Source organism: Ceratotherium simum, chromosome 10 (assembly GCF_057802395.1).
Source record: "Ceratotherium simum simum isolate JZ-2026a chromosome 10, ASM5780239v1, whole genome shotgun sequence".
Classification (NCBI taxonomy): Eukaryota; Metazoa; Chordata; class Mammalia; order Perissodactyla; family Rhinocerotidae; genus Ceratotherium; species Ceratotherium simum.
The window spans coordinates 9847197-9862874 of NC_141909.1; the positions used below are offsets into that span (position 1 = coordinate 9847197).

Genomic DNA, 15678 nt, shown 5'->3' on the forward strand with positions numbered 1-15678 from the left:
ACCTGTCCCCCAGCTACAATTGCTCTGTTTTTGCATTTCTTCATGCACAGAACAGGTTTGGTAATGTTTAATGGTCTCCCTCCACTTTGCTCTGCAAAACCAGGATGGCAGCTCCTTGGGTGGCCGCTTTGCTCTCCCAGGGAACTAAGCTGAAAAGCAGGTGTTCTTTTCTGCTCAGCAGATGCTAAAGCGATAAGCTGCAGCTTTTAGAGCCTTCTGGGAGGTTCAGACAGCCTGGGCTGAGCAACCCGGGTCTCGTCCAGCTCTCTCCTCTCCAGCCCGCTCCAGTTATGGACGTGTGTCTGAGCTCCGAGCAGCAGCCCGGGCACCTGGGCAAAGGACCGAGCACCCCAGACGGCTGGTTAGAGGCGGAGGAGGAGGGGGATCTCCACAAAGATGGCACCAGCAGACCTCCAGGAGGTAACATCCTTTTTCCTCACCTGAACACCTACTCAGTTGTTTTCCTGGTGATGGCATTTTACAGGGGACTTCAGTGACAAGAATTTCCATTTCCTTTTAACTCTAGATTTTTCTGATAATGAAGCTTAGTAGAAAAATGCCTTTATGCAAGCATAAGCATAGCATTGAAAGTAAAGATCCTACTTTTTTTTTACTTATCAAAGTCCGCAAATTTGTTTTTATCTTGTATATAAATCTAAGATTGCTATATTTTTGTAACAAAAACTTTTAAAAAGAAAATCTAGATTCATTTCTGCTTTTTGCCAAAATGTATTCCAGGCAGCTGTGTTGTACAGTGGATCCTTGTAAATCAAAGTGTATCTTCTCCTGAGGACAATGTAACCCTTAGGGCTGCATTTCTGGGCACTCAGTAGTAAATAAATAATAGACATAACAAGTGGTGTCATAAAAAGCCAAGATACAGCATTTAAAACATTTACAATCATTTAACGTGGTAAAATTATGTTCCAACTACTAAACCAGGATGTTACTTATTTTTACTAAAATTTTTACATAAAAATGCAACTCTACCTATCTCTAAAATCTGATCTCTCTAAAACTATCAAGGTAGCATACATACAATAAACAAAAATATTTAATGCACAATAAACATAAATTTCTTTATCTTTGTAGTATATAAGAGGGTCTTTTGGGAGAATATTTATATGCCCATGTTTCTTTACGTTGTTGATCCGGAAAGTATAACCGACAGCTTATTATTTGTTGGTTTATTTCCCTGTGAAATGACGAGCCATTCAAAATCAGCCCATTGACATTTCCTAAAGTCTTCAGAGAAAAATAAGTCCCCAGTTGGTGATATGTGGGAGGAGGGAAGAAGGAACAGTCTGGATCATAGTTGGGGGAGGGAAGGCTGCAGGAGTTGGCTCAGGTTCCTGATGGTCTGGCTGCTCTGAGTCACCTACTCCACTGATGAAAGCCTCAGAGGAAAGGAGAGAAGCCCTGTACCGACTCCAGGTACCGACCAGCCTGTACCAGCACCCGAGTTTTAGGAATTTTGCTAACTGGTTGTTAAACATGGCCGTTATTGAAATTTAAGTTATATAAACTTACATTTAAATAGATTACATAAAAGGCAAAAGTATATGAAAAATCGCAGGTAATAAATACCCACGACTCATCATGAATCATTTTACTGCATTTTATAATTACGCTCTTGAGGCTGTTGATGTGCACTGTTTCCGTGCGGTAGGAACACTACGTGGGGGTGCGCTGCTGCGCATCTTTCCCAGTGACGTCCCGCGCGTGGTTTGAAATCGCCAGGGTGGGAGTATTCACACCACGGTGATCGTCAAACCCCGCAAACCAGTGCCGCTTCTCCTTGCCCCAAACTGGTTGTTAAACATTTAGCGGCACATGGTGGTCTACTCCTCTGCCTTCTTATTGTGTCTGAAACAGAATTCAGAGTCAGCCTCTCAGCCCCACGGGAGAAGCCACGGCCTCTTTGGTCATTCATACATACTGGGTTTGTGTTAGATGTGAGTGGCTTCCCATAATAACAGGTAGCTGAGGGCCACAGGTCTCCTTCCCTCCCCCACCAGGACACGCGACGGGAAAGGACAACGTCTCAGGGCTGACTCAGCCACCACGTAGCAGCAGGTTCTTGCAAGCTCAGTGAAGTCCCGCGTCTCTGGAAGCTCACCTTCCTGGTCAGGGCAGAGAATCCTCCTTCCAGGGGTGCCACACACTAAACCAGAACCTGGGGCCCTCTGCAGAGCTGCGGACATCCGTTAGGCTGGTTTACAAACCGGTCCCTTTGCTCACACTGTGGTCAAAGACTATTTGGACACTTTTTTTTTGTAAAATACAGCAAAAACAAATTTCTAGAACAACAAAATGAAAATACAAAGACATACAAAATACAAGCCCCGTTTTTTACGCAATTAGATTCAACAGACATGGTCAAATTGTTGTCAACATTTCTAAATGCTTGCTCCAAATTTCTGTACTCTTTACTGTGAACCTGCTATAAAAGGCTTGCAAGGCAGCAGCACAGAACTGCCGTGGTGCTTAAGGACATCAGTGCTGCCAAAATCGCCCGGTGGTTCTGCCGCTGAGGGGTGGACTCCTGACTGGGTTTCCTCCAAGGCCTCCCTCACCATGTATTCACGCCCTCCGCCCTCTGCCTCCTCCTCTTCCGCCTCGAGCGTATGCGTATTTCTCATGAGAGCACCTCAAATGTTGACTGACCACTCCTTGCTGCTATTCTCCAAGGCCCACAGCCCACCCGTGGTTAAAAACGTCCTAGGCATATCCCAGGCCACAAAGGCAGATTTCACGCATATTTCCCCCGCAAGCTCCTTGCAGCAATTCCTTCTTACCACTGGTACCAACAGCTTCTCCTCGTCTGCCGACGGCCCCTAAGTGTGCGTGTGCTCAGCATCCTCATTCTTGACATTTTAACTCACTGCTCTTTTTACTCTGAAACACTCTCCAAAACCTTAAAGAATTTGTGCTTCTATGATGTCAGCCTCGATCAGGTGATCAGGTGCTCTTTTCCTCTCATTTTATATGACATTTGAGAGCTGCAAGAGTGGGTCATGAGAGTAAAGGAGTATTTAAAGCAATAGTAACTTAATAGCCAGAGCTCATCTGACAGCCTCCCCCAGGACCGTGGAGCTGGCTCGTCTTTGGGTGACCTGTACCTTTTGAGGAGCAGTTGTAGGAAGGGTTTAAGGAACATGCTCCAGCCAACATGTGGGAATGTTATTTCACTTCAAGACCTAAAATTAGCCAGGTCCATGTCTGCCTAGGTCCTCCTCCAGACAGCTCATTTGTGCGATTTGGCTGGTAAGCTAGCTTCCTCCTGTTATTAAAACAGGGTGGGATTGAGCCACCTCTTCCATCCTCTTCTAAACAGAGGAAAGGACCCAGGGCATCCTTTGGCATTTTGTCATATTATAAAAATGTCACATCTGAATTTCACGTCCCTGTCACCCCATATCATTCAGCTTTGTGCTCGTTTGCTGGCATCACTCCCTCTTTGTGGGAAGGTTGCTCAACCTGTTCCCATCTTGCAAATTTGTAACTCGTGTATGTTTGCACTGGATCAACAAATCATGAAACCTATTTTATTTTCTGCCCCACAGATTCTAACAAGATAGAACCATCTCTTCAGAGTCTCCAGAAATTTGTTCCTACAGATTATGCCAGCTACACTCAGGAGCACTATCTGTTTGCAGGCAAGAAGATTGTCATTCAAGAGTCGATAGAGAGTTACGGAACGGTGGTGTGGCCAGGGGTGAGAGAATCGTTACATTTGGCATGTCAGGATTTCTGGGGATGACAGTAACAATTTTGTCCATCTTTGTTGTCTTGTACGATTTGCCAAGTGCTTTCACATTCTGTGCTTCTCCAACTGAGGGGCAATTGTTGGCCCCCAGGGGAGTGGGTGTGTGCTGGGCTCTGCAAAAACACACCATCTCTTCAAGAAGCATTCATTTTCCTCTATGCTATGTTTCTTGAAACATTATTTTTTACATTAAAATAAACTCAAATATGTTAGGAAGCAAGATGAAAAATTCGTGTAAATTGTTATGAAATTGAATTGAATTCATATGAATGAATTGAATTCATATGAATTGTTAGCGTGGATGTGAATCATTTTGGGTTCATGTTAAAATGCAGATTCCAATTTAGCAGGTCTGGGGGCCTGTGCCTCTGCATTTCCTACACACTCCCAGGCGATGCAAACCTGCGGTCGAGGGACCCCAAGCTCAGTAGCCATGATTACAGGTTTCATGGCGCTTCCTTGGGGTGACCTGGGGGACTGGAGGCAAGTGAGAGGGCGAGAAGAAGGAGAGGGGAGAAAGGGAGGGACAGCCAAGGGTCTCCAGGCTCTTAGAGCTCTCCCCTCCCCTTCCCCCAACCAAGGAAGCTCGATTTTTGCCCCTTATGCATGTAAGTATGATTTCCTTCAAACAAAGGCTTTTCTTTGGCTTAACAACAGGTTGAAAACCACCAAATGATTCCACAGCTTCCTATTATAATATTTTGGCCAATTGACAACTACAGCAGGGGTATCAGAGATCAGGAATGGAAAAAGAGTGTTTGTCCACTGGCCTGTTTTAGTCTCAGTGAGGCCCCAGGCTTTCGTACACCAAACCCTGGCCTCTTTTGGGACCTCAATTTCCTGAAAGCTGCAGGAAAAGGGTTTATATAAAGTGGGAAAACACTCTTTTCTTGTGTGGCTTCAAGCGCAGCTTGAAGTTTGCTAATAGGACTAAGATGGGGGGCAGCGGGCTGCAGGGGGAAGTGTTTCCAACATCAAAAGATGCAGCTGTTGGTGAGAAAAGCTTTCTCTCCAGAGAGCACATGAGTGGGGCCGGCCTCTCACAGGGCAGTGAGGAAGGAAGCCTTGGCCTTCTCTTCAGAAAACCCCTCAAAGCGTATGTCCTCATCACGGCTCCAGGTGACACTCTTCCTAGTATTGAAACCCCCACAGAGCGAATCCTTGCTCCTCAACAACCGAAGAAGTCCTTTCCCCAAGACCTCCCTTCCCAACCCCAGAGCTCCTTGCAGTGTGCGCATGTTGGTGCTGTTTCACCTGCCGCCCCTCGCCTGGCGTGTCGCCCCCTCCTTGTTTGTGGTCACCCATCCTTCAATACGCAGGTCACCTCTCACTGGGCTTCCCCGTGTACCCGGCATGTGCTTCCTTCAGGCCCCCGACCTCACTGTCCCTCACTGTCGTGCGGTTTAGAATCGATTGACATGCCCCTTCCCCCACCCCACTGAATCCCTTGAGAGGAGAGACAACTGTTCATGCTCCTCTTTGCACGTGACTGCTCCATATGGACAGAGGAGGAAGAGAGGGAGTGACCTATGGGCTTAGGTTTACTGCTGATCCTGCCGCTAGCCAGCCCGAGAGCGGCATTTCTCAAATAATCCTGGCCACCCCCGACTCCAGCCTGGGCCCAAAATAGCAGGTGGAGTCATAGGAGCCCAGAGCATCTGTAGGAGGAGGAGGGCTAAAAGTATCTGCAGTCTGGAGAGTTCAATTTGGTTTCTCACCTCAGTATTCACATTCCCAACTCAATAACTTCCTCATGCCCAACTCTCCCCAATGCCTCTGATCCACGGCGTTGCTAACTGACACCCCACTGGCATAAATGTAAATGCCTCGTGAATCAGTGCAAATCCAATATCCTGTATCTCTTCTAGAAAGGTCAGGAGGACGTGGAGACGGAAGAGAATGAAGAAAGAAGGAAAGGGACGTTTGATTTTCTGTATAAAAAGCTACCTTAATTTATTCCCAAATGTTTTTTAACATCTTGTTGCTAATACTCAAAGTGTGGTCCACGGACCAGCAGCATCGACATCACCTGGCAGCTTGCTGGAAATGCAGTCTTGGGCCTCCAGACCTACTGCACGAGGATGTGCCTCTTTAACCAGGCCCCGGAGGATTCATTGCACAGTGAACTTGAGAAGCACTGCTCTGAGTGCTAAGTCAAGTCCCAACCAACCTGAATTTTGATAGAGGAGCCAGGAGGGAGGTGCTGAAGAAGTTTATACAGCAACATTCTTAAAGCAGGCAGAGGTTTATTCATGTCAGGCCTCCGCCTGCTTTAAGAATGTTCTTTAGGGCTCCTTTCCTGCATTTCTAAGAGCTGATCTGATCTTCCTATTTCTGGAGATTGATCCAGAGTCTTCTGATATAGGCAATTTAAGAAGTCTGTTTCTCCAGTTCCTTTGATGCAAATTATAATTTTCATATTCCAGAGGTCCCAATATGGCATTGAATGTCTATTTTGATTCTTACGAACCCCTCAGTAAACTAAACTTTTAATAAGATGTCTTTTAGTATCTAACTCGGGGTGGGGAAGGGGGTTGCTACTGATTTCCAATGTTCCAATGCCCAGGTGACAACTGCAAATGTTTTTTAGGCTATGGCTCTGTGTCAGTATTTGGAGGAACATACAGAGGAACTGAATCTCCAAGATGCTAAGATTCTTGAAATTGGTGCTGGACCAGGCCTTGTTTCCATTGTGGCCAGTGTTTTAGGTTTGTTTGTTTGTTTATTCCTGACTTTGTTTCAAAAGCCCTTTACTGTGACAACAATGACAGTGAGTGCTTACTGTGTGACCGGCTGTGGTTTAGGTGTTTGGCCATGATTTCACTCATTGGCTCCCCCCAAAATGTCATGAGCTAGGAATTGCTACTGTTATCCTAGAAATAAGATAATTGCATCTTAGAGAGGTTAAGTAACTTGCGCAACCCACTGATTACCATGTGATGAAGCTGCAATTCTGGAGGTGTGACTCCTGAATCCCTGCTGTAGACCACTATGTGATACTGTCTCCCGCTTTTTGCTGCAAATATTATAACTAACATTTTGAAGAAAATAAGTGAGTTAATCCAGGGTGAAGACAGATTTATACCCCAAATGCGGGTTGTGAGTTCCTGGGCACTGGGGAAGAGGTGGTACAAACCTGGCATCCTTCTACCTACACTCTTATAGTTCTGCTATTAAAACCAATCTGCAAATATGCCGATCTATTTTGTGAACCCTCATCACTAGCCTTAAAATGCCTAAGAATTAATTTAACGAATTTAGGTACAGGGGAGAGTCATGCAAAATAGATCATCCTTTGTGGGAAAAAAACTGCATGCTGAATATTTCTTTTAAGAGAAAAACAAAATCTTCAGATAAATACAATTTTAGAACGAAAAACATTATGAATTATTATATTAAGCAGATGCTAAGAACTTTAGTACGTTTAGCTAATTATCCCGAAATCTCCCAACATTGCCCCACTATTTAACTTATAGTGTCTTGAAAAATGAGAACATTATTCTAGCTCAGTGGTTCTCAACAAAACGTGATTTTGCCCCACAAAGGGCACTTGGCAATGTCAAGAGATGATTTTAATTGTCACGACCTCGGGGTGGGGTGGGGAGCTGCTACTGGCATCTAGTGGATGGAGACCAGGGATGCTGCCAAACATCTTACAGTGCACAGGGGAGGGCTCCCCATAAGAAAGAATTATCCAGCCAGAATTATGCCAAATGTCAAGCCCATTTGTCAGTCGAGCCAAGGCTGAGAAGCCCAGTTCTATTGCTTGTGTTTCTCCCCGAGAGTATATGTCTACTGTGGCTGCCCAAGTGTTTCCACGTAATCGTTACAATGTTTTCCCTTTCTCTCTTAGGGGGTCAAGTCACAGCAACGGATTTGCCTGATGTCCTAGGAAACCTTCAATACAATCTTTTAAAGAACACACTAAAATGTACAGCACATCTGCCTGAAGTGAAAGAACTGGTGTGGGGAGAAGACCTGGAACAAAACTTCCCCAAGTCAACTTGCTATTACGATTACGTTCTGGCCTCGGATGTGGTCTACCACCATTACTTCTTGGACAAGCTGCTCGCCACCATGGTGTACCTCTGTCAGCCAGGCACGGTGTTGCTTTGGGCAAACAAGTTCAGATTCAGCACTGATTACGAGTTTTTAGATAAATTCAAGCAAGTTTTTGATACAAAACTCTTGGCTGAATTTCCAGAGTCATCCGTGAAACTTTTCAAGGCAGTACTAAGATGGGACTAAATGAAACAAAATGCCTTTCAAAACATTAGTGTGTCTTTTGAGCAGTGTTAGAAATTGCATTGTCAATAAAAGGCTTATAAGATTGAGAACGCAGTGCATAAAAATAACTTGTATACCTAGAATAGACATAACTTCATATTGCAGCAGCTTTCTAAACTAACCTACTTGAGCTTTAAATAGCCACAAAGAATAACATGAAAACATAAAAGTAACTTTGTTGGCTTCCAAAAGTTTCATAAATTTTACAAGAATACGTTAATAAACAAGTGGATTCCCTGTTATTTCTGCTGTAGAGCAGTTTTAAACTTGTCCACATACTTTTGTGACATGCTTTTTGCGACTGAGCCTGACAGGGTGTTTCTGTCTCAATTTGGAGAAGCTACTTACACTGATTTTAACCATGGCAAAGGGAGGGGACAGAAAACAGTTACAGGCTGAACACTCACGAAATGTGAACAATACAGACACGATACTGGAAATGAGGAAATGCGTGTCGTCTTAGGAACTTTTCAAGAGCATTTGCTCTACAGGTACTCTCGCGTCAATCGCCTAGGATCATTTCAAGTTAGATTTCTGGATTGTCTGCTTTTTTTACAACTTTCAACTACAATTAAAATTCTTGGAAAAGTAGGGAAGAACGGAGTTTTTGTTTGTTCTGATAGAGGAAGTCTACAAAAAACCCCCCCCAAAGTCACAATTATAAAATGTTAAAAGCTTCTCCTTTGAGATAGGGAAAAAATGAAAAATTCCAACTACCATCATTTCTCAATATACACTAGAGATTTTAGCCAATGTAGTAAAGGAAAGGAAAGAAATAAAACATGCAAATTCAGAATGGAAGAAATAAAAGTGACACAATTCATGGATGATACGATTGTTTTGGTACGACAAGGTCAGCAAGTTTTTTCTGCAAATGGCCAGATAAGAGACATTTTAGGCTTTCCAGGCCACATATTGTTTCTGCAGAATTTTTTTTTTACAATGATTTATGAAAGTGCAAGAACCAGTTTTAGCTTGCGGACCCTGTAAAAACAGGCTGTGGGTTGATCTGGCCTGGAGGCCATAGTTTGCTGACACTGGAGCTGTAGATAATCTACAATGGAATTATTGGAATTTATAAGAGTTTAGCAAGGTTGCCAAATGTCAATATATAGAGATGAATGGTTTTATAAATTCTAACCACAAATAGTTAGAAAATGAAATTTAAATAAAGATATCACTTACAATAGCAGTATTAAATACTCAGGATAAATCTAACAAAAGATATGCAAGATATACACAAATTTATAGCAGTATTGAGACAAAATGAAGAGAACTTAAGTAAATGGAGAGACATCCCAAGTTTGTGCATTGGAAGACATTTTAAAGATGTCGGTTTTCTCCAAATTGATCAACAGATTATGTGCGGTCACATGTAATCTCTCTTGTGAATCTTGTCAAGTTGATTCTAAAATTATATAAAAATGAAAAGTCTAAGAAGATTCAAAGCACTCTTGAAGAAGAACCTGGTGGGAAGATTTGCTTTACAAGAAATCAAGAGGTATATAAAAGATGTAATAATTGAGACAGCAATTAGTATTAGTTGCTAATACTAATACACATTGGTATTTCTTAATACACACACACACATTGGTATTTCTTAAAGTAAACTTTAAAGCCAACTGTAAACCAATTAACATAAGTAGCTATAAATTTAAAGGCCAAATGAGCATTCTAGACATAATTCCAAAGATTCAGTTGCCTCTATTTTTCTCCTTTATTGATATTGCCTATTACAATTTGAGTCTCTAAGGTATTTGGTGATCAGTGTTTTGAAATGCTCTTCAATATCTCTGGATGGAGATGAAAATTTCCTCTCTCTTTTATAGTGAATAGCAGTGTGTTCATCAACTAACAGCAAGATCTATACAGTAAAATTCTACGTCCAAGATTTTGAAACTAATACTTAAAAAAATAAGCAGAGGAAATTATGTCCCCTACCACCACCAAAAAAAAGAAAAAAATTCTTGGCCAAGACAAAAGCCTTAATTTCCTTTTCTTAAGCAAAGAGAAAGAAAACAAACATGCTTATCGAAATGCCCTCCCTTAGGATATGGAACTTACAAGCTCAGGCCCCTAAAAGCAGAAGAAAAGTTGTGGGAAGGGCAGGATATCTTTTATATCCAGATCATGTGTAGCAAGCACAGATGTTCACCCGGTGATTCCAGATTATTCCACCCAATTCTACTTGCTGCTGCTTCTCTGTCTCATGTGAGCAAGGATGGAAAAGACAAGTCAATCTAGAAAACACTGGTTAGTACACAGCTCAGTAATCACATCAGTTGATATCAGCATAAGGATAGACATAGACGGCAATGGAATAGAGTCCAGAAGTCAGCCCACACATGTGTGGTTTATTAATTTTAGACAAAAGAGCCAAGGTAATTCAATGGAGGAAAGTACAGCCTTTTTTTTTTTTTTTTTAATTTTTTGTTTATTGCAGTAACATTGGTTTATAACATTGTAAAAATTTCAGGTGTACATCATTGTACTTCTATTTCTGCGTGGACTACATCATGTTCACCACCAAAATACTAATTACAACCCATCACCAGACACATGTACCGAATTACCCCTTTCACCCTCCTCCCTCCCCCCTTCCCCTCTGGTAACCACCAATCCAATCTCTGTCCCTATGTGTTTGTTTATTGTTGTTATTATCTACTACTTAATGAAGGAAATCATACGGTATTTGACCTTCTCCCTCTGACTTATTTCACTTTGCATTATACCCTCAATGTCCATCCATGTTGTCACAAATGGCTGGATTTCGTCTTTTCTTATGGCTGAGTAGTATTCCATTGTGTATATATACCACAGCTTCTTTATCCATTCGTCCCTTGATGGGCACTTAGGTTGCTTCCAAGTCTTGGCTATCGTGAATAAGGCTGCAATGAACACAGGGGTGCATGTACCTTTGCAAATTGGTGTTTTCAAGTTCTTTGGATAAATACCCAACAGTGGAATAGCTGGATCATATGGTAGTTCTATCCTTGATTTTTTGAGGAATCTCCATACTGTTTTCCATAGTGGCTGCACCAGTTTGCACTCCCACCAGCAGTGTATGAGAGTTCCCTTCTCTCCACATCCTCTCCAACACATGTTGTTTCCTGTCTGGTTAATTATAGCCATTCTGACGGGCGTGAGGTGATATCTCATTGTAGTTTTGATTTGCATTTCCCTGATAGTTAGTGATTTTGAACATCTTTTCATGTGTCTGTTGGCCATCTGTATATCTTCTTTGGAGAAATGTCTGTTCAGGTCTTTTGCCCATTTTTTAATTGGGTTGGTAGTTTTTGTTGTTGAGATGCATGAGTTCTTTATATATTTTGGAGATTAAGCCCTTATCAGATGTATGGTTTGCAAATATCTTCTCCCAATTGTTAGGTTGTCTTTTCGTTTTGTTGATGGTTTCCTTTGTTGTGCAGAAGCTTTTTAGTTTGATGTAGTCCCATTTGTTTATTTTTTCTATTGTTTCTCTTGCCCGGTCAGATGTGGTGTTTGAAAAGATGTTGCTAAGACCGATGTCGAAGAGCGTACTGCCTATGTTTTCTTCTAGAACTTTCACAGTTTCAGGTCTTACATTCAAGTCTTTAATCCATTTAGAGTTAATTTTTGTGTATGGTGTAAGGTAAGGGTCTACTTTCATTTTTTTGCATATGGCTATCCAGTTTTCCCAACACCATTTGTTGAAGAGACTTTCTTTTCCCCATTGTATGTTCTTGGCTCCTTTGTCAAAGATTAGCTGTCCATAGATGTGTGTGTTTATTTCTGGGCTTTCAATTCTATTCCACTGATCTGTGTGTCTGTTTTTGTGCCAGTACCATGCTGTTTTGGTTACTATAGCTTTGTAGTATATTTTGAAATCAGGGAGTGTGATACCTCCAGCTTTGTTCTTTTTTCTCAGGATTCCTTTAGCTATTCGGGGTCTTTTGTTGTTCCATATAAATTTTAGGATTCTTTGTTCTATTTCTGTGAAAAATGTTGTTGGAACTTTGATAGGGATTGCATTGAATCTATAGATTGCTTTAGGAAGTATGGACATCTTAACTATGTTAATTCTTCCAATCCAAGAGCACGGAATATCTTTCCATTTCTTTGTATCTTCTTCAATTTCTTTCAGAAATGTTTTATAGTTTTCGGTGTACAGATCTTTCACCTCTTTGGTTAAGTTTATTCCTAGGTATTTTATTCTTTTTGTTGCAATTGTAAATGGGATGGTATTCTTAATTTCTCTTTCTGATACTTCGTTGTTAGTGTACAGAAATGCAACTGATTTTTGTATGTTGATTTTGTATCCTGCAACTTTACCATATTCGTTTATTACTTCTAAAAGTTTTCTGGTGGATTCTTTAGGGTTTTCTATATATAAAATCATGTCATCTGCAAATAGTGACAGTTTCACTTCTTCCTTTCCAATTTGGATCCCTTTTATTTCTTTCTCTTGCCTGATTGCTCTGGCTAGGACTTCAATACTATGTTAAATAGGAGTGGTGACAGTGGGCATCCTTGTCTGGTTCCTGTTCTTAGAGGGATAGCTTTCAGTTTTTCACCATTGAGGATGATATTAGCTGTGGGTTTCTCATATATGGTCTTTATTATGTTGAGGTACTTTCCTTCTGTACCCATTTTATTCAGAGTTTTTATCATAAATGGATGCTGGATCTTGTCAAATGCTTTCTCTGCATCTATTGAGATGATCATGTGATTTTTGTTCTTCATTTTATTAATGTGGTGTATTACATTGATTGATTTGCGAATGTTAAACCATCCCTGCATACCTGGAATAAATCCCACTTGATCATGGTGTATAATCTTTTTAACGTATTGGTGTATGCGAGTTGCTAGGATTTTGTTGAGGATTTTCGGATCGATGTTCATCAGTGATATTGGCCTGTAATTTTCTTTTTTTGTGTTGTCCTTGTCTGGTTTTGGTATCAGGGTAATGTCAGCTTCGTAGAATGAGTTAGGGAGCTTCCCCCCCTCCTCAATTTGTTGGAAGAGTTTGAGAAGGATAGGTATTAAGTCTTCTTTGAATGTTTGGTAGAATTCACCAGGGAAGTCATCTGGTCCTGGACTTTTATTTTTGGGGAGGTTTTTGATTACTGTTTCGATCTCCTTACTGGTGATTGGTCTATTCAAATTCTCTACTTCTTCTTGATCCAGTTTTGGAAGGTTGTATGATTCTAAGAATTTATCCATTTCTTCCAGATTGCCGAATTGGTTGGCATATAGTTTTTCACAGTATTCTCTTATAATCTTTTGTATTTCTGAGGTGTCTGTTGTAACCTCTCCTCTTTCATTTCTGATTTTACTTATTTGTGCCTTCTCTCTTTTTTTCTTGGTGAGTCTAGCTAAAGGTTTGTCTATTTTGTTGATCTTTTCAAAGAACCAGCTCTTGGTTTTATTAATTTTTTCTATTGTTTTTTTTGTCTCTATTTCATTTATTTCTGCTCTGATTTTTATTATTTCCCTTCTTCTACTGATTTTGGGCTTTGTTTGTTCTTCTTTTTCCAGTTCCTTCAGGTGCATTGTTAGATTGTTTATTTGAGATTTTTCTTGTTTGTTGAGATAGGCCTGTATTGCTATAAACTTCCCTCTTAGAACCGCTTTTGCTGTATCCCATAAATTCTGGCATGTCGTATTTTCATTTTCATGTGTCTCCAGGTATTTTTTGATTTCTTCTTTGATTTCTTCGTTAACCCAGTCGTTGTTCAGTAGCATTTTGTTTAATCTCCATGTATTTGTGGCTTTTCTGATTTTCTTCCTATAGTTGATTTCTAGTTTCATACCGTTGTGGTCAGAAAAGATGCTTGGTATTATTTCAATCTTCTTGAATTTATGGAGACTTGTTTTGTGGCCTAATATGTGATCAATCCTGGAGAATGTTCCATGTGCATTTGAAAAGAACGTGTATTCTTCGGTTTTTGGATGGAATGCTCTGTATATATCTACTAGGTCCATCTGTTCTAAGGTGTCGTTTAAGGCCAATGTTTCCTTATTGATCTTCTGTTTGGATGATCTATCCGTTGGTGTAAGTGGAGTGTTCAAGTCCCCTACTATTATTGTGTTACTGTCTATTTCTGTTTTTATGTCTGTTAATAATTGCTTTATATATTTAGGTGCACCTACATTGGGTGCGTAGATATTTACAAGTGTTATATCCTCTTGTTGGATTGTTCCCTTGATCATTATGTAATGCCCTTCTTTGTCTCTTTTTACAGTTTTTGTTTTAAAGTCTATTTTGTCTGATATGAGTACTGCTACCCCAGCTTTCTTTTCATTGCCATTTGCGTGGAGTATCTTTTTCCATCCCTTCACTTTCAGTTTGTGAGTGTCTTTAGGTCTGAAGTGTGTCTCTTGTATGCAGCATATATATGGGTCTTTTTTTTTTTTTTTTTTTAAAGATTTTATTTATTTTATTTTTCCCCCCAAAGCCCCAGTGGATAGTTGTATGTCGTAGCTGCACATCCTTCTAGTTGCTGTATGTGGGACTCGGCCTCAGGATGAACGGAGAAGTGGTGCCTCGATGCACACCCGGGATCCGAACCCGGGCCACCAGCATCGCAGCGCGCGCACTTAACCACCAAGCCACAGGGCCGGCCCTGGGTCTTGTTTTTTTATCCAGTCAGCCACCCTATGCCTTTTAATTGGAGCATTTAGTCCATTGATGTTTAAAGTAGCTATTGATAAGTATGTACTTACTGCCATTTTTTAACTTTTTTTTTTTTTTTTTTCCTCAGTGTTTTAGTAGTCCTTCTCTGTTCCTTACTTCTTCTATACAGAATTGATGGTCACTTTAGTTTGACCTCTGTCTGAAAGCTGTACTCTTTAACTACCCTCCTCCCTCCTTTTATGTTTTTGATATCATATCTAACCTCTTTTTTGTGCATTTGTATCCATTATGTTCTAATCGTGGAAATAGATAATTTTTCCTATTTTGGTCTTCTCTTTTCCCCTTAAATCAGTCCCTTTAACATTTCTTGTAACACTGGTTTCTTGGTGACAAACTCCTTTAATTTTTGCTTATCTGGGAAAATTTTGATCTCTCCTTCCATTTTGAACGATAACCTTGCTGGGTAGAGTATTCTTGGCTGTAAGTTTTTTCCTTTTAGCACTTTAAATATATCGTGCCATTCTCTTCTAGCCTGTAAGGTTTCTGCTGAGAAGTCAGCTGATAGCCTTATGGGGTTTCCTTTGTATGTAACTTGACATTCTCTTGCGGCTTTTAGGATTCTCTCTTTATCTTTAATTCTGGACATTTTGATTATGATGTGTCTTGGTGTGGGCCTCTTTGGGTTTATCTTGTTTGGGGCTCTCTGTGCCTCCTGTACCTGGATATCTGTTTCCTTCCTTAGGTTAAGGAAGTTTTCATCTATTATTTCTTGAAATAGATTCTCTGCCCCCTTGTCTCGCTCTTCTCCTTCCGGGACACCTATAACACGGATGTTAGTGCGCTTGATGTTGTCCCAGAGGTCCCTTAGACTGTCCTCACTCTTTTTAATTCTTTTCTCTTTTACCTGTTCACCTTGGGAAATTTCTTCTAGTCTTTCTTCCAGCTCACAGATCCGTTCTTCTGTATCCTCTACTCTGCTTTTGAGTCCCTCTAATGAATTTTTCAT

General features: G+C 40.9%; 1 protein-coding gene across 1 annotated transcript; it reads left to right on the forward strand.

Moving 5' to 3' along the window:
• Positions 1-290: 290 nt before the first annotated feature.
• Positions 291-8026, forward strand: METTL21C (methyltransferase 21C, AARS1 lysine). Its single transcript, XM_004423155.3, has 4 exons — positions 291-420; positions 3567-3718; positions 6360-6477; positions 7623-8026. The coding sequence occupies exons 1-4, from the start codon at positions 291-293 to the stop codon at positions 8015-8017; spliced, it is 795 nt and encodes a 264-aa protein (XP_004423212.1). The 3' UTR covers positions 8018-8026.
• The last annotated feature ends 7652 nt before the right edge of the window (positions 8027-15678 follow it).